This window comes from Anolis carolinensis, unplaced genomic scaffold, assembly GCF_035594765.1.
Source record: "Anolis carolinensis isolate JA03-04 unplaced genomic scaffold, rAnoCar3.1.pri scaffold_12, whole genome shotgun sequence".
Lineage (NCBI taxonomy): Eukaryota > Metazoa > Chordata > Lepidosauria > Squamata > Dactyloidae > Anolis > Anolis carolinensis.
Window position 1 is genome coordinate 11,510,809 of NW_026943823.1, and position 22,553 is coordinate 11,533,361.

At 43.0% G+C, this 22,553-nt stretch overlaps 1 protein-coding gene across 11 annotated transcripts in view; it reads right to left on the minus strand.

Moving 5' to 3' along the window:
• Nucleotides 1-22,553, minus strand: part of tenm1 (teneurin transmembrane protein 1) — a 365,598-nt gene that overhangs the window by 185,225 nt on the left and 157,820 nt on the right. For all 11 annotated transcript variants that reach the window (XM_062963661.1, XM_062963659.1, XM_062963658.1 and 8 more), the window contains exon 3: nt 19,721-19,981. In XM_062963661.1, the coding sequence (XP_062819731.1) occupies nt 19,721-19,981 (261 nt within the window). The remainder of the gene's footprint in view (nt 1-19,720; nt 19,982-22,553) is intronic.

Below are 22,553 nucleotides of genomic sequence, written 5' to 3' on the forward strand. Positions count from 1 at the left end.
CTTGACAGTACTCTCAGCGGATGCAAGGGGTCCTCCAATCCCTTATAGGGCATCGTATTTCCTATAATAGCAAAGTACTATTTTTTTTTTAAAAAATGCAATAATCTTATTAGAATTTTACATACACTCAAGACACAAGACACACACATACACCACTTATTTTAAAATAACCTATACATTAACACAGCCCCCCTGGTGGCACAGTGTGTTAAAGCGCTAAGCTACTGAACTTGCAGACCGAAAGGTCCCAGGTTCAAATCCCGGGAGCGGAATCAGCACCTGCTGTTAGCCCCAGCTCCTGCCAACCTAGCAGTTGGAAAACATGTAAATGTGAGTAGATCAATAGGTACCGCTCCAGCAGGAAGGTAACAGCGCTCCATGCACTCATGCCAGCCATATGACCTTGGAGGTGTCTATGGACAATGCCGGCTCTTCCGCTTAGAAATGGAGATGAGCACCAACCCCCAGAGTCGTTCACAACTGGACTTAACATCAGGGGAAACCTTTACCTTTACCTATACATGAACACAAATGACCTCTACATTAACACAAACTCTTTTTTTTATAATTGTATGTTATTAATCTTTTTTATCCCACACTTAACCTAAATTGTTATACATGACTTACAAATTTAACTCAGATTAATGTTCAAAACCAATACTAATCTCATCACTCTTTCTCTAAAACTCTATTGGGGCTTCCAGTTAAAAATAGTCATCTCTGCTAATTAATTTATATTTAGTAGAGTTGTGTGCTGAATTTGTTTCATCTGTTTCCTTCGTTTCCATCAGTATCTTCTTTGGGGGCACGTAACGGTAAGGGCCCTCCCGGTACGAAAACTCTCCCGACACGAAAGCAAGCGGGATCTGATCTCTGCTCCAACAAACAGACTAAATGCCTAAAATGTGGGGAAGGGGAACCTGGGAAGCCCCCCCCCCCCCCATAATGGGCTGATAGAAAATGGATCTTTTGGCACATTCAGAGTGAAAATAGATATTTGTCCTCCTGTATTCGGGAGGCTCCCAAAAAACTGATCAGGGTCCCCACCAAATGCCAGGACACAAAATGGCTCACAGTTTACCCAGATTGCATAACTCTAATATTTAGTAGCCATAATGTGTGGAGTGTAGTTCAGCACTTCAACATTTTTTTCAGGGTTTTAAAAAGTAACAATGTTTTAAAATATTTGGTTTGGTTCCAGGACCCACTGTGAATATTAAAAAAAATGTGGATGCTCAAGTACAATTATTATAAAATACTAATACTAATAATAATTTTCTTTCTTACCTGCCTCTCCTTGTGGCTCGAGTTGGGTTACAACATAGATAAAACCACATAAGGTAAAGGTAAAGGTTTTCCCCTGACATTAAATCCAGTCATGTCCAACTCTGGGGGTTGGTGCTCATCTCCATTTCTTAGCTGAAGAGCCAGTGTTGTCTGTAGACACCTCTAAGGTCATGTGGCTGGCATGACTGCATGGAGCACCGTTTCCTTTCCACCGGAGCGGTACCTATTGATCTATTGACATTTGTATGTTTTCTGACTGCTAGGTTGGCAGAAGCTGGGGCTAACTGTGGGAGCTCACCCCGTTCCCTGGATTCGAACTGCCAACCTTTCAGTCAGCAAATTCAGCAGCTCAGTGGTTTAACCTGCTGCGCCATTGGGAGTTCTGCAAAACCACATAATCTTCATAAACATTATAAAATACACATATTAAAATGTATTTCTACAAATACATATATTAAAATACACAAGATGTGTGTTTAAAATTCATGATTAAAAATGACTGAGTAGGCATACCTTATAACAAATATTAAAAAAGGAATATTTTCAAGATGTGGATGGTGAAATCCATGGGAGCAACAGTAACAAAGGGAAAATTATTGATCTGCTTCCATCCCCAAATGGTCTCATGTTAACTGGGAATGGCTTAACTAAAGATAAGAAGTACTTAAAGTTAAACAGGGGTAAGAGGAGAGCATAAGATGGCCTCGTTGGAAGCGAAAACTATTGCATTTCTGCTGCACCTTCTTTCATGGCTGCAAATTTTGAGAAACATTTATTGGTTTATCATTCAACTGAAGGTGACTCAAGAATACATTTCCGGCTAATCCCCCAAGGAATCCTCAGATTAGCAGAGATAAGGCATACTCTGGCATCCGTGATAAAAGTCAAGACATTAATTCAAGGGTGTAGATTTATCAAATGGCATGATATTTGGCATGCATTTAATATTAAATGTTAATCAAGTTGCTCAATGTAAGCGGCGGCTGCTAGTTATCTTTAGTGCGTCAGTCGCTACAATAGTGTGACATGAATTACAGGCAATGACATTTTGGAAGCAAAAAAAACCTTGCTGTCATCTGTCAAGTCCTAAACACTGCAGGAAATTAAGTTTGTTTGTTTTTCTTTCTTTAAAAAAATTATCTCAATGATTCAATTGCAGCTTTGAAGCAATGTCAGTGTCCCTTCTACTAAACTGTCCATTACTTCCAAAACATTGCTAACATCTGACACCTAGATCATTAGATATGTAATGTGTATTTGTTGGTATGTGGAAGCAGACTTGTTGTGTGTCCTGGATAATGGGTGTTTTTATCTCTATGGATTCCGATGGAAGGGTCTTATTTACACCTTACTTTTGGGCTGTTGTTTGGAGGGGAAGCAGGGCCAGTTTTGGACTTTGGGCATCCCTGTCTTGTCCTTGTCCTTGCTTTGCATCTATTGCTAACAGTTAACCGTCTGAGGATTACCTGGGAAGGAATCCCACTAGAGTATTGCAGCACACCAAAGTTACCCTGGACTGTGCTCTGATTTACAAGAAGCACTGCCTGACTATCAAGCAAAAAGTGGGTGCTAGAAATAATATCATACAAAAGCTGACTGGCACAACCTGGGGATCACAGCCAGATATAGTGAAGACAACTTCCCTTATGCTTTGCTACTCTGCTGCTGAACACGCATGCCCAGTGTGCAATACATCTCACCACATTAAAACAGTGGGTGTGGCTCATGCCACATTATCACAGGATGCCTACACCCTACCTTGCTGGAGAAATTATATTCTTTAGCTGGTATTGCACCACCTGATATCCACTGGGAAGAAGCGACCAGTAATGGAAGGACCAAGGCATTGACATCTCCGGCCCATTCTCTGTTTGGATATCAGCTAGCACGCCAATGCCTTAAATCAAGAAATAGCTTTCTAAGATCTATAGAGATACTCGCAGGACACATCAGCAAGCAAGAGTCTGGAAGGAGCAAGCACTCTGGAAGGCCAGGGAGGAATAAAGCTCAAGGAGCAGAAGGCAGTCATCGGATCAGGTTTTGGAGTGGCTAGGGAGGGGGGTGGGTTTTTATCTGGGGGAGAGGGTCTGGAGAGGGTGGACGGGAAGGAAACCAACAATGTCCTGCAGAAGCCGAACAATGAGCTGCCCTCTGAATTGGTTGGACAATCTTTGGATACTTCCTGCAATTCACAACATCTTTTACGAACAAATAAGGTTGCAGTGGAAGTTTCAGACTCATTACTGAACAGAGGCAGATGGACATCTAAGCGAGCGGTCCAGACATCTCTTTCACAAATTTTATCTATAAGCTGGTCGGAAGTGAAGATCAAGACTATTGACTGGCTTTGTAGAGAGTATCAATCTTGGAACCGCTCCATGTGTCTTATTATTGGCTTGGAAGATAAAATGTTAAGGGAAAAATTGTTTTTGTGTGGGCCCAAATTGCAACAGTGGGGCATCACTCTTAGGAGGGTACTAGTAGACCCACTGATTCGCCCCTTGGATATCGGGCTGAACATTGATATTCAAGATTCCCCAATTCTAAGTCATGCTTGTTCTACCTCCCAGTCCCACAACCAGACTCCACTCTTGTTTAGTCCCCTTCCCATTTTTGATGATGCCAAATCAGTCGACTCCACTCTCCCATCAGTGGAGAGAAGCTCCTTTTTTAAACAAACAAGCACATTTGGAGGCTTTCCTTCCCAGGACAGCTGACAAGTCCCTGCAATTGGCAATTCCATCCAGCCAGTCCATCAGGGGGAAGAGGGCTCTCATGGAGGTGGCTCCATCGAGGTGATATGGGGGAGGAGAAAGCACGGTCACTATCAACCCAGGGAGAAGCGCAACAGAGTTTTTGCGACCCTGGAGAAGATTAGGTGTGGTAGTCTTCAGGACAGACCCCCCAACCTTAAGGTCCTGCTTTTGAACGCCAGATCCGTCAATGGTAAAACAGCTGTCATCCAGGATTTGATCCTGGATGAGGAGGCGGATCTGGCATGCATCACCGAGACGTGGCTGGATGAGCTGGGAGGTGTGAATCTCACCCAGTTGTGTCCTCCGGGTTTTGGGGTGCATCAACAGGCCAGGGTTGGGGGGTGGGGAGGAGGAGTCACGGTGATCTTTCGGCAGTCCATCGCCCTGATCAGATGCGCCGTTCCGCAATCTTCGAGGTTCAAGTGTGTTTTCCTGAAGGTGGGAGCCCGAGACAGCTTGGGGATTCTGTTGGTGTACCGTCCACCCAGCAGTCTCTCTGTCCGAGCTAGCAGAAGTGGTCTCCAATGCGGCCCTTGTCTCCCAACAACTTATAGTTTTGGGAGACTTTAACATTCATGCGGAGACCACATTGACAGGTGCAGCTCAGGATTTTATGGTTGCCATGACAACCATGGGGCTGTCTCAAGTTATATCTGGGCCCACACATCAGGCAGGACACACTTTGGACCTTGTTTTTATTGTGGACGGTGGGACAGTCAGAGTGGAAGAGCAAAACATTCTTCCATTGTCATGGTCTGACCATCATCTGATCTGTTTAAGTTTCGCCGTGCCTTCTAACCTCCGCAGGGGTGGTGGACCCATTAAGATGGTCCGCCCCAGGAGGCTGATGGATCCGGATGGACTTCTGAGGTCTCTTGGGGATCTTCCTGTTCTGGAGACTGGCGATCCTGTCGATGTCCTGGCTGATCACTATAATAGTGAGCTAGCAAGGGCACTGGACACGATCGCTCCCGAACGTCCCCTCTCGCTTCGTAGAGTCATGTCAACTCCTTGGTTCACTGAGGAGCTGGCCGTGATGAAGCGTGCGAGGAGGGGACTAGAGTGCATCTGGAGGAAATCTCAGGATGTGTCCGACCAAGCACGGGCTAAAGCCGCTATTAAGGCTTACTCCGTGGCTCTGCGAGCAGCCAGGAAAGCTTTCACGACTGCCCGCATAGCGTCTGCGGCCAATAGGCCATCTGAGTTGTTCCGAGTTGTTGGGGAGCTCCTGCGGCCTCCTGAGACCCAGGGGCTTCCTGATGACTTGGCAACTTGGTGCAGCGATTTCGCGCACCATTTTGCAGGCAAAGTTGCTCAGATACGTCATGAGTTGGACTCCAGCTTAACTGTAGCTCCAGCGGAGGTGACAGAGGTATTTGTCTGTCCGATTTTGTGGGATTCTTTCCGGCTTGTTCTTCCTGATGACGTGGAGGGGATTCTTGGGTCTGTGAGGGCGACCACTTGCGCTCTGGATCCTTGTCCCTCTTGGCTGGTTACGCAGGCCAAAGAGGGGTTGTTGGATTGGTTTGTGGCTATAATAAATGCCTCCTTGGGTCAGGGGTCAGTTCCATCCTGCTTCAAGCAGGCAGTAGTAAAACCGCTATTAAAAAAGACCTCGTTAGACCCATCTGTATGTAACAACTACAGACCAATTTCCAACCTCCCATTTCTGGGCAAGGTTCTGGAGCGGGTGGTTGCCACGCAGCTCCAGGAGTTCCTCGATGACACCGATTTTCTGGACTGCTCGCAGTCTGGCTTCAGGCCTGGGCACAGTACCGAGACGGCTTTGGTCGCCTTGGTGGATGACCTCCGCAGGGAGCTGGACAGGGGGAGTGTGACCCTGCTGGTTCTCTTGGACATCTCAGCGGCTTTCGATACCATCGACCATGGTATCCTTCTGGGGAGGCTCTCCGGGATGGGGCTCGGTGGCACGGTTCTGCAGTGGCTCCAGTCCTTCCTGGAGGGCCGTTCCCAGATGGTGAAGCTGGGGGACACCTGCTCGGACTCCTGGCCATTGACCTGTGGGGTCCCGCAAGGGTCTATCCTATCCCCCATGCTATTCAACATCTACATAAAACCGTTGGGAGAGGTCATCCGGAGTTTTGGAGGGTGTTGCCATCTCTACGCAGATGACACGCAAATCCACTACTCGTTCCCATCTGATTCCAAGGAAGCCCCTCGGATGCTGAACCAGTGCCTGGCTGCTGTGGCGGACTGGATGAGGAGGAACAAGCTGAGGATCAATCCTGACAAGACAGAGGCCCTCCTGGTAAGTCGCGCGTCTGATCGGGGTATTGGGTGGCAGCCTATGCTGGACGGGGTCGCACTCGCCCTGAAATCACAGGTCCGCAGTTTGGGGGTCCTCCTGGACTCAGCGCTGACGCTTGATGCACAGGTGTCGGCGGTGGCCGGGAGGGCCTTTGCACAACTCGAACTTGTGCGCCAACTGCGACCATACCTCGTGAAGTCTGACTTGACCATGGTGGTCCATGCCTTAGTCACCTCTAGACTGGACTACTGTAATGCGCTCTACGTGGGGCTTCCCTTGAAGACGGCCTGGAAGCTACAATTGGTCCAGCGCTCGGCTGCCAGATTAATAACGGGAGCAAGTTACAGAGAGAGATCTACTCCCATGTTTAAGGAGCTCCACTGGCTGCCGTTCACCTTCCGGTCCCAATTCAAGGTGCAGACCATCATATATAAAGCCCTAAACGGTTTGGGACCCTCCTACCTTCGTGACCGTATCTCCTACCATAAACCTGCCCGATCTCTCCGTTCATCAGGGGAGGCTCTCCTGTCACCACTGCCTATATCTCAGGCCCGCCTTGTGGGAACAAGGGAGAGGGCCTTCTCTGCTGTGGCCCCCCGTTTGTGGAACTCACTGCCCAGTGAAATTAGGCAAGCCCCCACTCTTTTAGCCTTTAGGAAAGAGTTAAAAACATGGCTATTCCGATGTGCCTTCGGAGAATAACTGCTCTTTTGTTACTCCCCTCAACATCCTCTAGACTGTTTTACTATCTGATGTCCCTGTCCCCTGAGGTTTTCTATTTGATCCCTTTCTCACCCCGAGTTTTTAATTTAGTGTTCATGCGGCTCGCCCCTGTTAGATTGCTTCTTGATTTTGTGTTATACTGTATATTTTATCAGTTGTTTTGGTTAATTGTATTTTGATATGTTGTTTTTATGCTGTTTTATATTGTATTGTCCTGGGCAGGGCCCCATGTAAGCCGCCCCGAGTCCCTTTGGGGAGATGGTGGCGGGGTATAAATAAAGTTTTATTATTATTATTATAAGAGTCCAAAAGTGGCAGGCTAAAACCTGGAACCTCAATCAGTGGCTGATACAGGATGAGAAACTCCCACCTAGGCACACAGAAGACAGGGCGAGTTAGAAGGCTCTGAACAGACAGTGCTCTGGCACCACGAGATATAGAGCTAACCTTAAGAAATGGGGCTACAAAGTGAAGTCCACAACATGCGAGTGTGGAGAAGAGCAAACACAGACCACTGACTACAATGCAGCCTGAGCCTTGCCACATGCACAAGGGAGGACCTTCTTACAGCAACACCAGAGGCACTCCAAATGTACAACTTCTAACCAAAGGAAATTTAGTATAATTTTAAACTTTGTTTGTGGTTTTCAAAATACAGCGTGTTTGAAAAAGAACTCCCTATTCACCATTGAATTTCAATAGTGAATAGGGAGTTCTTTTTCAGACACCCTTTACATTATAACACTATAATTATTTGCTTCTGACATGATGAAAAAATAAATAAGTTTACCATTGCAATGCTTCTACAGATGTACCGTGTATACTCGAGTATAAGCCGACCTGAATATAAACTGAGGCACCTAATTTTACCACAAAAAACTGGGAAAACATTGACTCAAGTATAAGTTGAGAGTGGTAAATTTCAGAAATAGCTACCAATAAAATTACATTAATTGAGGCATCAGTAGGTTAAATGTTTTTGAATATTTACATAGCACTGTAATTTAAGATAAGACTGTCCAACTCTGATTAAATCATTATTTTCATCTTCTTCAATGTAAATGTGCTTATGTATCCCTTTAATAATAAATAAGAGTAAAAAAAAAGTCATTTTTATATTCACTTTTTAAAATCTTTTTTTTTCTTTTTTTTCTTTCCTGTCTTCTCTTGACCTTTTCTCTCCTTTTCTTTTTTGCCCAATTAGGGGTTTTTGCTTTTTATTATTCTGTTAAAACTAATAAAGATTATTTTATAAAATAAATAAATAAATAGAGTAAAATAATAAATGTAATAATAAATAGAGTAAAATAATAAATGTAATAATAATAAGATCAGAGTGAAATAATTGTATTAATAATAAAAATAGAGTAAAATAAATGTAATAATAACAAGAATAATAGAGCAAAATAACAAATGTAATAATACCAATAATAATAGAGAAAATAATAAATGTACCATATATATTCAAGTATAATCCGATCTGGATATAAGCCAACCAGGACGCTCACCCGAGTATAAGCCGAGGCAGGCTTTTTCAGTCCTTAAAAAGAGCTGAAAAACTAGGCTTATACTCGAGTATATACAATAACTAAGACAGGGCAAGAATAATGTGGACATCAAGCAAGTTTCAGCTGCTGCAAGCAATCACTAATAATTAATGCTGGGAACTATTGTCCAGAAAAATCTGCATGATTCCTATTTAACTCAAAGGCAACCAGTACTCTAATACCCATCAATGTGTTATTTTGATGTCATTTATTCAGTGTGGCTAAAAATAACTTTTTATTACACATATCAAAAACTAAAAAAGCAGTTTCTCATCCTTCTTATCAAAAAACAAAAGAGGAAGCCAACTACTAACTCTTTTGTTATCCTCTAACAACATGGGGGGAGAGTGAGAGAAATACTGCTGTGGTTGTTTTACAATTTCAATTAGAACATTTATATTTGCTTGGCATATATAAACATGTCAGGATGTCCTTGGCCAAGGGTAATAAAGTATTCCTTATGCCTGCAAACTCACTGGCAACAGCATTAATTGGTATTTAATTGTACTGGGCGTTTTGTCAACCTCTGACCATATTAACATAAAGTGGTGCGTACGAAGGGTGTCACGAAATCGTTCCTTGTTGAGCATCAGATCCACAGTAAATCCTATACATCTTTACTCTGAATTAAATACCATTCCATTAATTGGCACTTAAAACAGGTAGTTACTACTAAAGTAGCCCTGGTTACTATAATTCTTATGGCCTTCTTTATAATGCCATTGCTTTACAATTTCCTGTTAAGGCAGTATTGTACATATTTTATGGAATTCTTTTCTCTGTTACTGTCATTGTTATGCATTTAACAGTATTAGAATAAAATAATCAGATGAGACGCAGGAGTAACATACAACTGGGGCTACTCTTTGAAATCCTGCATCCGTACTCGAAGCGGGAGCAAAATGGGCTGAAGGAGCAGTATTCAAAGGATAATGGAGGAACAGCAAGATCAGAAAGGAAAGCAGTTCCTGTGTGTACTTCAAAGCCTCACAGAAGCCCAAAAAAAGGGGACTTACATTTAATGGGTACTCACAGAGACATGCAATACACCAGATGTTTCTTCTTTGAAATGGGAAGAAACTAGGGAGGGTGTTAAAACAACACCTCTGCAAAGCATCAGACGAATGCATTAGACTTCCCTGTTGAATGGAGAATATTCTTAGCATAGAACACAGATATTGTTAAGAGCTCTCTTCGCTTTGTTAGCAATAATATGCCACAAAATCCAGAAAAGTGATACTGTAATATGTTTTTTTTTAAAAAAAACTAGTCAATGGATAAAAAGGAATTGCACAGCACCTAATGTGTTTAATGTAGCATTGGCTAGAGTTTGCCATTGAAGATTGTGCGAAAATAGTCAGTTTTAGCCAGATGTAAGCTCCCCTGATTTCAGGAATCCTAGCACCTACAACTCCCAAATGTCAATGTCTGTTTTCCCCAACCTCCACCAGTGTTCACATTTGGGCATATTGAGTATTTGTGCCAAGTTTGGTCCAGATCCATCATTGTTTGAGTCCACAGTGCTCTCTGGATGTAGGTGAACTACAACTCCAAAACTCAGGGTCACTGCCCACCAAAACCCTTGTAGTGTTTTCTGTTGGACATGGGAGTTCTGTGTGCCAAGTTTGGTTCAATTCCATCGTTGGTGGAGTTCAGAATGCTCTTTGATTTTAGGTGAACTATAAATCCCAGTGACAAAACCAATCCCCCCAACCCCACCAGTATTCAAATTTGGGCGTATCGGGTATTTGTGCCAAATGTGGTCCAGTGAATGAAAAACATCCTGCATATCAGATGTTTACATTACAATTCATACAGTTATGAAGTAGCAATGAAAATAATTTTATGGTTGGGGGGTCACCACAATATAAGGAACTGTATTAAGGGGTTGCAGCATTAGGAAGGTTGAGGACCACTGGTCTAGCTCCTCCTCTATTGGAAGTCAACCACAGAATTGCTTCTATGATGTTTCTAGTGGTCTTTCCTCTAGAAATGTCTAGGTCCTTCAACTTGACTTGATGATCAACTTCTGCCAGAAGTTGCAATGGAGGAGCCTAGAGATTCCGAGGGAGACCAGTTCAAACAAGTCTATTAATAATCAAGATCCATAAATGTAAAACCTGCAAATGCAGAGGGATGAGTAAAAGCAATTGAAGCAAAAAATTTAAGCAAAAAGTAATAGCTATCCATCCAAATGACTTTTGTGTATGGAATGGATTGGGCTCCTTCTTGCCTACTGGCTCCAGTATCAAAGTGCCTTGCGCTGTCCCTCAAAACCTGGGCACCCTGCTAACATCCCAACAGATGGAATATGACAGGTCCGTAGTGGCTGACTTCAGAGGAAAACCACTGGAGACCAGAGATAGAGAAACATCCATTTGAGCAGAAAATCAAAAGAGGAAGGAGGCTCATTTCCCCCATTAAGAAAACCTCCACATAGACGGTGCAGCGGCTCCTCCTGCATCAATCCACAAGTAATGTCCAGGGTTACTTAGCTTGTGAACTAGACTTCTTAACAGGTTATTGGGAAATGGGTTTGGAGGGAATGTTATAAAAAAAGATGAGGCAGATGACAAACCGAAAATCCCCAGGTAATTGGGAGTGTGTATCATAAACAACCCTCTGGGCCATTGTTCACTGACAGCTTTTGAATTCTCTTTTAGTAATCTCAATGTGTTTGCTATGCAGTATAAGGTAGTAAAATGTAATTTCACAGAAATGTATCTCCGCCGTTTTGCTTGCAATTGTGCCATTTTCCTATGTTCGTGAGACAGTTAGTTCCCTTTTCTCTCTCTTTTTTATTTTGAAATAGAGCTATTGCATTTAATCTTTACACTATGATTAAGCCCTGCTCCTAAGGAGGAAAAATGGAGCCGAGCTCGATGGTTAAAGGGCTGGAAATGATATGGTATTTTGTGTCCGTATTAGAAGGAAATTGGATGCCAGAAGATTTAACATAGATGCAAGCGAGAAGGATCCTTAAGAGAGGAGGGGAAAAAAGAGGAGATTGACTGGAAATGCACGACGTAAACAGGAATGAGTGATTGAAATAATGCAGGCCATTTCAGACATGGATGAGAAGATCGGAAATAAATTATACCCTAAAGCGATTCAATAAAAAAAGTCAGAATTGTAATGCTGTAATCAGATAACATATTGGGGTGGGAAGAGAGACTATAGAAAGCAGAATGGAGTCTCAGACACTCCAAATTATTAACTCCTATGGGGAAATCCACAAGCAAGAAAGACAGGATAACTATCTCTCCAGATGTAACTGAACGTACTTTTCAGAGGAAGCAAACGACAGAACTGCAGGCCCAGACTGGAGAGCAGAGCACAGACAGACATAAAAAATAATCAATGCCATTATCAATAGAAATTGAGACAAACGCTTAACAGAGCGAGTGCAATGGATGTCTGGGGAAGAATGACTCAGCCTAGGAGGGAAACCAGAGTAAGAGGAAGTAAAAGTCATCACGAGCAAATTAAAACACAATCCACAGAAAAGTAAAGCACATATGGCATAACGGGAAAAGAAAAAAAGTCTTAATGCAGTTAGACATCACTTTGCTGAATGCCATGGAATCCTGGATGTTGTAATGCTAAAACAAAGGGCTGCAACTTCTACAGCGGGTTAAATCGCCAGCTACAGAAGATCTTGCTGACCGGAAGGTTGACCATTCAAGCTGCTGGCGGGGTGAGCTCCCATCGTCAGCCTAGCTTCTGCCTACCTAGCAGTTCGTAAACAGCAACATGAGTAGATAAATAGGTACTGCATTCGTGGAGAGGTATAGGAGCCCTCAGTGGCACAGTGGGGTAAACCCTTGTGCCAGTAGGACTGAAAATAATAATAATAATAATAATAATAATAATAATAAAAAAAAAATCTTTGTTTATATCTCGCTTTTCTCCCTCACACGACCCAAAGCGGCTTACAACATATTAAAATCGCATAAAAAACAGTCGGAGTACATCAATAATATAAGCATAATAGGACAAACAGATTAAGAAAAACATCTGGGCATCCCTTGGGCGACGTCTTTGCAGGCAGCCAATTCTCTCACACTAGAAGCAACTTGCAGTTTCTCAAGTCACTCCTGACACACACAAAAAAGGTGAGGAGGTAAAAGGTGCCAATGGTTTGATAAGACAGGCTCCTCGGTGTGGAAGAATGGAACGACAGCACCTCACCATGGCCAGGTTGGGCACAGCCCCCAGATGCTGGAAATGAACAAGGGAAGCCTGCCTCTATTTATGTAATGTCTGTCTCTGTATATAATGGCATTGAGTGTTTGCCATATATGTACCTGTAATCCGCTCTGAGTCCCCTCGGGGAGATAGAGCGGAAAATTAATAAAATATATTATTATATTATATTTTCCTACTATTCAGGAAATGGAAGTAAATACCAGTTGAGCATCCCTTATTGAAAATGCTTGGAACCAGAAGTTTTCTGATTTTTTTCCTCCAATTTTTGGAATGCTGCATTTGTATACCGGTAGATAGATAATGGGATAACGCATTGATGTTTCATATGCAGCTCATACACATAGCCTGAAGGTGATTTTGCTACAAAACATTTTTAATCATTTTGTGCATGAAACAGAGTTAGTGTCCACTGAGCCATGAGAAAAGCAAAGGTGTCACGATCTCAGGCACAATTTCAGATTTCTGGACAGAGAGTTTTCAATCTATACATGTATTCAAGCTGCATCACTTCTGCTACTAATCGGAAAACTACAGATGTTGCTGATGAGGGGAGGCAGTGTCATGGCAATTTTTAGGCTCTATAAACACATGGCTCCTCTTTAAAATCAGAGGGGCTGCTATTCCATCCATATGATGCACCGATTGTGTCATCCAGTGCAAACTTGCTTGGTCATGGTTGCAGCCCGAAGCCTTGGCAATTGCAGTATGCTCCGAGTGCCTTTGGCTCGGAGTCTTTGGGAAGCTAAATCAAGGAGGGAAAGATAGCAGTCTCTTTTGGAAGTGCTAACAAGCAGAAGGTTCTGCAGTCTGCATTTGTTTCCATCTTTTGCTTGGAGCTGAATTCGAAGAGCCAAGGATCCCTCTCGAGATAAGACTGGGCAGAGGAGGAGATGCATGCATTGTACCATGCTGATCCATTCCCAGCAGTGGCCAAATCACATTCTTTGAAAACTACACAGTATTCCAAGACTGGGTTGCTGTGAGTTTTCTAGGCTATATGACCATGTTCCAGAAGCATTCTCGCCTGATGTTTCATCCACATCTGTGGCAGGCATCCTCAGAGGTTGTGAGGTCTGTTGGAAAATAGGCAAGTGAGGTTTATATATCTGTGGAATAATGTCCAGGGTGGGAGAAAGAACTCTTGTCTGATTGAAGAATGTGTAAATGCTGCAAGACTCTTCGTCATATGGCATATATACTGCGAAGAAGTTGTGCATTTTAATTTTTTTGCTGAAAGCAGCCAACTGTTGTTTCCTTTGCAGATATTGCTGTTTCTTGAACACCTCATGCAGAATAAGCCCTGAACTGCAAATAGTCTTGTCAATCTAGGATTCTTGTCAGTTTCTTAACATGTTTTCCAAAGTTTTAGATATATATATATATTTGCATATTCTTTCCATCCCTACTGTCTCCTATATGAAATTATCTTCTTTTCCCTCTTCAATATATTCTTCAAAGATATATGTCTCCCTCTTTTGGGTATGTTCTTGTTCTTGATTCTGTACTGTAATAAGGTTCAATATCAATTCCTGGTACTTTTTTATACTTTTACAATGCTGTTTTCATTATTGTTTGCTGAATCTTGGATTGTGACCTTCTGGACGATGATATGCTTCCTCCATAATCCTTCACTACTGGCCAGGATTTCTGGGGCTGATGGTAACTGAAGTGCAAAACATTTGGATGGTTTTAAATTCCCATGTCCTTGTCTAGGCTTTGTTATGCCAGTTAACTATACAGTCTGTCCTCAATATCTGTTAGCTTGACTTTTGTGGTTTTAATCATTCTTGCGCCACCACGGTTCCTGGAAGTTGCTGCTGGAATTGAGCACAGAACAATGCTGGAGGACCTAAAGATAGTTTGGCTTCTCTTCAGATCATATAAAAATGGCACTTCTTTGCATTTGATTTTTTTTTTAGCTTTCATGCGGGTCTTGTGCCCCTAATCTCACCAAATGCAAAGGATTGTCTGTAGTAAGTCTTTCATAGTTGTATATTGGCCTGCATTTTAATATTTTTTCTCCATAAGGTAAAAGTAAAGGTTTTCCCCTGACATTAAGTCTAATCGTGTCCAACTCTGGTGCTCATCTCCATTTCTAAGCCGAAGAGCCGGTGTTGTTCATAGACACCTCCAAGGTCATGTGGCCAGCATGACTACATGGAGCAATGTTATCTTCCCGCCAGAGTGATGCCTATTGATCTACTCACATTTGCATGTTTTCGAACTGCTAGGTTGGCAGAGGCTGGGGCTAACAGTGGGAGCTCACTCCATTCCCCGGATTCGAACCACTGACCTTTCGGTCAGCAAGTTCAGCAGCTCAGCTTCAGAAATTAATCAGTCAATGCATCAGAACTCACATTTAATTCGGTTTTCACTGCATGTAGAAAGACTCAGCTTGTAAAGCTAAAGGCATTGAAATGTCTGTGGGGGAAAAAGCAGCTGTATTTTTGAACTCGCACGGCTGTAGGCAAAGGTCAGATGGCTGATGGAAAAAATAAATCACATTTCATTCTGTTCAAAATATTGTTTCAGTGAAATCTTCCGGACAATATTAAACATTACCAGCAATTTGTTGTTGGAGCTGCTTGTGCGGCAGTAGAACAAAACATTCTGAAAAAGCAATGGATGCTTGCAAGCACCAGAAAGGAAGGCAGCAACAATATTGTAATGAAAACAATCCATGCTGCACTGGTGGAATTCAGTGCACCATCTGCAAAAGAGAAGGTGCTGTTTCCCTTTATGTGCATGAAATAAAGCAAGATCTGAAGTAGGAAGTATTTTTAAAAAATTGGCTCAGGATGCTGGCTGCATCTCCCAAGGACCATGCTGCATAAGGGTGACTGGTCAGCCCATCCATCTTTATATTGCAGCCAAAGCTTGCTGGGATGAAGACAGTCTGGCTATCCCTGTGAAGTCCCGAATTGGCAAAGGCTGCATTCCTTGTGCTTGTTACGCAACATATGCTCTGGCTCCTCTGACATAAACACTGCTTAAGGAGGTTTCAAATTGGTCACTGTTGTCTCCCTCACTGCAGTGTGTGTGTAGGGGGTGCTTAACTTTGCATACACAACAAGTATCGTAAACGCTCACAGTACACAAGATGCTGACTTGCTTCCAGTCTCCGGTGCAGCTGCTTTGTGCTTTGCTAAAAATACCAACGCCATGCCCCTTGTCCACTAGTGATGCAAAAGGAGGGATATGGAAGGCAGGAGAGACTCATTGCATGAGCTTTATTCACTCTCCTCTCTCCCATATTTAATGCTTTCATTCCCCTGTCTTTTGGTCCCACCAACTCCCTCTTTCCTGCCACTGATTTCTGCTATGACTTCTGCCATCTGTCTCATTTGTTCCACTCACTGCTTCAACTGGGCTTCAGCTCTCCTCTTTTCACTTCATTTGCTTATTTTTGACAAGGATTTACTGTTTGTTTGTTTTTGTTTTTAAAATTGGGCACAAAAACTACTGATTGGAGGAAAAGGGACACATGAAAATTTGGGATGTTGTCTATTTTGCCTGCTCTGAATTTCGGAGCAAACAAATGTCTCAGGCTAATATGTAGATTAGGATGCCTTCATCTTTTATTCTGTGATGGTTTTGGATCAGAAACAAAACAAGACCACCACATGTTGTTATTTCTGTGTGCTTGCAAGTAATTTTTGACCGATGGCAATCTTATAATGAAGTTTTCTGGGGCTGACTTGCCCAAGGCACTCAGTGGGTTTCTAGGGCCAAGCGGAGAACAAAGCTCTGGTTTCCAGAGCCCAATGCTCAAACCATGGCATCATGCTGTCTTTCCATAAATCCTTATCAAAAAAAGGGTTTTCCATGACATTAAGTCTAGTCGCGTCCAACTCTGGGGGTTGGTGCTCATCTCCATTTCTAAGCCGAAGAGCCGGTGTTGTCCGTAGACACCTCCAAGGTCATGTGGCCGGCATGACTGCATGGAGCGCTGTAATCTTCCCACCATATTGATCTACTCACATTAGCATGTTTTTGAACTGCTAAGTTGACAAAAGCTGGGGCTAACAGCAGGCACTCACCCCGCTCCTTGGATTCGAAGCACCGACAGCAGCTCAATGGTTTAACCTGCTGCGTCACTGGGGTATCAATTTCTTGCCTGTTGACTGGTGGCCAAAGCAGGCACAAAGCTAGATTATCAACTCAAATTGGGCATAAATTTAGGCAAGAATACAAGGATTTGGGTTACTTGTGCTCATTCTATAATAAAAAGGAATATATCAAATGCATCACAGTCAACTTATTACATTCACGGGGAGTTGGGGCACAGGGCTTAAAAACCCCACTATATTTTTACCTGGATAACACCTATCTATGAATTTTGAGTCTTCCAATGAACCTCCATGGTCAAATTCTGCCAGATGTTCATCATAGAACAGTGGTTCCCAACCTGTGGGCCTCCAGATGCTTTGGACTTCAGATCCCACAGTTCCTAACAGCTGGTAAGCTGGATGGGATTTCTGGGAGTTGAAGTCCAAAACATCTGGAGGCCCAAAGGTTGGGAACCACTGGATGGCTACCCAATGCCTGAGAGATATTCTCTGTAAGAATCTATAGGTTCTCCAATGCAGAAGTTGGCAATGGAGTCAACTTAGGGAGAAAATAGTCAAATCCATGAATAATCAAACCACAAAAGCAAAACCCGCGGATGTGCAATGCTTACTGTACTCACAAACCACATCTATATATATGTTTTGCTAAATTCTCTTGTAACATTAAATATCTGTGGGATATTGCCCTTGAACAAGGAAGGACAACCGTGGAACACATTTCAAATTACACTACCAACTTCACGTATGACCCAAACTCTCCCCTCTGTCAGAACATATTTAAGTCGAACTGTGAAAAGGACATACATCACAAGGGTTTTTCCTGGTCAACCACAATATCCTCTGTGCTCCGATTAGTGTTGACGTGCCCGATGTAGCTAGGGCTTCTTGTATTAATTTGTAGATAATTTATGTATCATTCTCCCCCCTCTCTCCTCGAAAAATCAATCAATAAGTGTTATTGTAAACTAAACTGAATATTTTAAACACTAAACCAGAGAAACTATATTATGCAATTAGACAATCACAGCTGTGCTGCCCACTGCTTCAGAAGTGTTACAGCTTGTTCCTAAAATGCATTTTTATATATCCATCCCTCCTGGTCTCTTTCCAGGCTCACTTCAAAGCAATACTATCTTGAAAATCCTAAATAGATTACGACAAGAATACCTAAAGGTCAGTTTCCTTCTGTAAGATCTGTTGAACCGTTGAACACACTGTTGCCTCGGAGTCTGTTGAAGCCTCCTATACTCTGGAGGCTTATAGGCAGAGGCTGGATGGCTCTCTGTTGGGAGGGCTTGGATTGTGCTTTAATGGGGTTAAACTGGATGGCCTCTAGAGATCTCTTCCAACTCTATGATTCTCTGTGGACCTGCCCATTCACCAAGGTCAACTGATGATGTCTAATATTTCAACTTTACAGAATAGGAGCCCCCCAGATGGCGTAGTGGACTAAGTGACAATGTTTTTTTTTTTCGTGTCAGGAGCAACTAGAGTTGTTTCTGGAGTGAGAGAATTGGCCGTCTGCAAGGACATTGCCCAGGGGATGCCCGGATGTTTTGATGTTTTACCATCCTTGTGGGAGGCTTCTCTCATGTCCCCACACGGAGCTGGAGCTGATAGAGGGAGCTCATCCACACTCTCCCCGGGTGGGATTCGAACCTGGAAGCTTTCAGGTTAGCAACCCAACCTTCAAGTCATGAGGCTTTTATCCCCTAAGCCACCAGAGGCCTTACAGAATGTAAGGTATCATGAAAGGATGAACCTTGTTCTCCAGAAGCATAGTCCAATGTTCAGTCTGCTAAACCATGTTGGCTCTCTAATGGAGTCCAATATAAAATAATTACCGGTGTGTTCCCAACAGAAAGAGTGTCTTCCTTTCTCTCCACAGTAACATCAGAGCCTGCTCAATACTTTTTCCACATATGGATTTTTCAGCAGACTTAAGGGCTATTTTTTAAGAAGGACAGACATCTTCAATATGGCAGCTATTCAAGGTGACCACAGAAGACACTGGCACTGAGGGAACAACTGTAAGATTCATCTCAAGGACTTCCTGAGCATCCCTTACCTGGAATTCCCAAACCCTACTCCCAAATCCAAAATTATCCATGTGGGTGGCTGAAAAAATGACACATTTGCTTTCTTACGATTCAAATGACCACAAACTTTACAAAATTTGCAAACATATTATGCATAGAATTACCTTCAGTCTATGTGTAAACAGTATGTATGAAATATACATTATTTTTTATTATGTCAGAAGTAACTTCAGAACATACCACAAGTTGCTTCCGGTGTGAGAGAATTGGCTGTCTACCAAGACATTGCCCAGGGTACACTGGGATGTGTTATCTGGGAGGCTTCTCTCATGTTCCTGCAAGCTAGAGTTGACAGATGGGAGCTCCCCCCATCCCGCAGATTCAAACTGACAACCTTCAGGTCAGCAACTCAACCTTTAGGTCAGCAGTTTAGTCAGCACAAGAGTTGAACCCACTGCACCACTTGGGGATTCCAAAATATGAATTAGACTTGGGTATTCCAAAATTTGAAAAACTCCAAAACTCCCAAACACTTCTGGTCCCATGCATTTTGGATATGGGATACTCAACTCATATTATATGTATTGTTTAATACTGCCACTGAATTGCTAAAAACACTATTTGTTCTGACTCATTTGATGTTGTTTATGTTGTTATGTTGTTTATGTTGTTTGAACAGAGAGGAAATGAGAATGCAGTCATGGATAGGAGAATCACTGACATAAATCCTGACTATTATTGAACAATAGGTTGCATATAGTGAAATAAAGCCTTCCAAAATGGCTGCCCTTGCAATTGGTTACCCCAGTTGTCTCATTACCGTTCTCTCCATCTGACTTTCTTTCATGGTCGGTATCTGTGAGGGACAGCGCGGAGTTGGCACGACTCGACAAGCAGGAACTGTGCTCCGATTTCATCCCGGACATCCACATCCGCAAGGCCTGATCCGGGGAGTTCCCGCCTTCTGTCTCGGTGTCCACGTCCGAACCCATCTCTATTGGATAGCCATGCTGGGACACAGTATGCATCTCTCCCTGGTAGCCAATGCACAGGTTGTGTGGAGTGTCACAAAATTCCATCTCTAAAATAAAAACAAAAACAAAATGGTCACAATATGTGTGTCTGTGTGAATACACACACACACACACATTTATATACACATACACACACAGTACGATCTTAATATCCACCAGATCAGGACTACTTAGCCATCTCCAAAACAGTATGTTGTTTCTAAGCATTCTTTATATCTTCAATGCAATCCTATGATATGCTCTCACTAAAGTCTGTACACTGAGTTGCAACTGAGAATCTAGAAATGCTTGAAAGGTGTTAAGGTAAAGTTAAGGTTTCCCCTGACATTAAGTCCAGTCTGACTCTGGGGGTTGGTGCTCATCTCCATTTCTAAGCAGAAGAGCCGGCATGGAGCGCTGTTACCTTCCCGCCAGAGCAGTACCTATTGATCTACTCACATTTGCATGTTTTCGAACTGCTAGGTTGGCAGAAGCTGGGGCTAACAGCGGGAGCTCACCCCACTCCCTGAATTCGAACCCCTGACCTTTCAGTCGGCAAGTTCAGCAGCTCAGTGTTACCTTTGTGCATTTTCTAGGTGCTCTAGAATGAAGTTGACCACAGAGCTTTTCAGGAGGACTTAGCAATTATAGAGTAGTGCTCTCTCTATGTACTTTGAATCCTCCTGTACAGATTGGTTTGCGATTATTTTTATGCTTTTATACTTTTATGTTGTTTTAAACTGTTGGTTGTTTTATCCTGTTTTAAGATATGATGTATGTGTTTTAATTTGATTATTTTATTATGTTGATTGGGCTTGTCCCCATGTAAGCCGCCCTGAGTTCCCTTGGGGAAATGGAGGCGGGATACAAAAATAAAGTTGTTGTTGTTGTTGTTGTTGTTGTTGTTGTTGTTGTTGTTGTTATTCTATGGTATGCCTCTGCCAGAACTCATTCACTTCAATAGGGTTTTTTGTTTCCATGCTGAGTCCAGGTATGTACCCCAGTGGATGTGAGGGTTGTGGTGCATTTCATGCTCCAGCCCAGAGTTTGGAAGAGTTTTCTTTTCTTTTTGAAAACTCCCAGAATTTCACAGTCAGCATGTCTAGGGGCCATAAGGGTCAAGGGTTTCTGCAATTGCAATCTCTCTCTCTCTCTCTCCCAAGCTGTTCCCAAGCTCTCTCTCAGCCTTCATTTGTTCTGGCCTGTCTCTATGCTCTCTTGTTCCACCTCCCAGCCTTCGAATGCCCTTTGGAGATAACTGAGCACATTCTGCCAGCTGGGTCCAAGGAACAAGAGCTGCAGGCTCCCTTCTTCCCAGCATCCTTCCACTGACAGCCGCTGGCCGGTGGGGTCCTGCCTACTTGTAGCGGCAGCAGCTACAGGGAAACTCCAGCCCAGTAAATGGGAGGCATGCTAATCTGGCAGCATATTCCCAAAGAGTACAAATGCAGACACACATTTATATTTTAATTCAGAAGACAGCATACAGAGAAATCCAGGACATGGTAAATAATATTCAGAAGCCAGTCTTTTTTTGCTGATGCATTGTGAAATGGTTGGGCGCTGAACAGAGAATGCATTCCCCTCCGAATGCCATGTGCTGCCTTCACGGAGTATTTCCTTCCTTAAATATGCATGCCTTTGTAGTGTTCTGACTCCCATAGGATGCATTTTCTCTGATGCTCCTACAGTGACATAAATGGTGGTTTTTAGCATTGCACATCTAACCTTGTTACCTACAATGCTGCATATTCCCCAGAGGAGGTAAAACAGAGTGAATTTCTGCTGCTCTTAGGGTCTTTTCCTTCCCCTTCCCTTCTATCCCTCACTTTCTACCTCTCTCACACATGCACACATGTATACATACAGCAGCAGAAATGGATGTTTTGGTGTGATGCAACACCACAGGCAGAATCATTGGAATGGTAGTTTGACGAGGAATTTGGCCTTCTATGACAAAGAGTGCTTGCTGGTGCCTCTTCAAACTACAATTCCCAGGATTCCACAGCATTGAGCCATGACTGTTAGTGCCAATCTACATCCACTCCACAGTGTAGATGCACCAGATGTCATGGACAGATTTGGATCCAGCTGACTGAAGAATATTTTAAATATATCCCATTAAAATCCCCTCAAAGCCACAAAAGTCTACTTTGCTATAAGCACTGCAATATCCCCCACACAATACTACTTGTCTTCTTTCCTGCTCTGCCATACAACTGACAGATTATATTCAGACTTGATTGATTTAGGCCCCATTTACATTGACCACTTAATGCAGTTTCAAACCAGTACTGGAGGAAAGTGGTTTTGCTGTGCAGATGATTATATAGGAGAACCCAGAACCTTTGCGTGGAAGATACTGACTATATTCAGTATATCCATTCCCTACATTATGTTGACCCTTTTTCTAAGTTAAATAGTCCTACCATCATCACACTATATATAGATAGTGTTAAACCTCTGAGCTGCTGAACTTGCTGTCCGAAAGGTCAGTGGTTCGAATCTGGGGTGAGCTTCTGCTGTTAATCACAGCTTCTGGCAACCTAGCAGTTCTGAAACATGCTCAAGCTAGTAGATCAATAGATACTGCTCTGGCGGGAAGGTATGGTAATGGGGCTCCATGAAGTCATGCCGGTC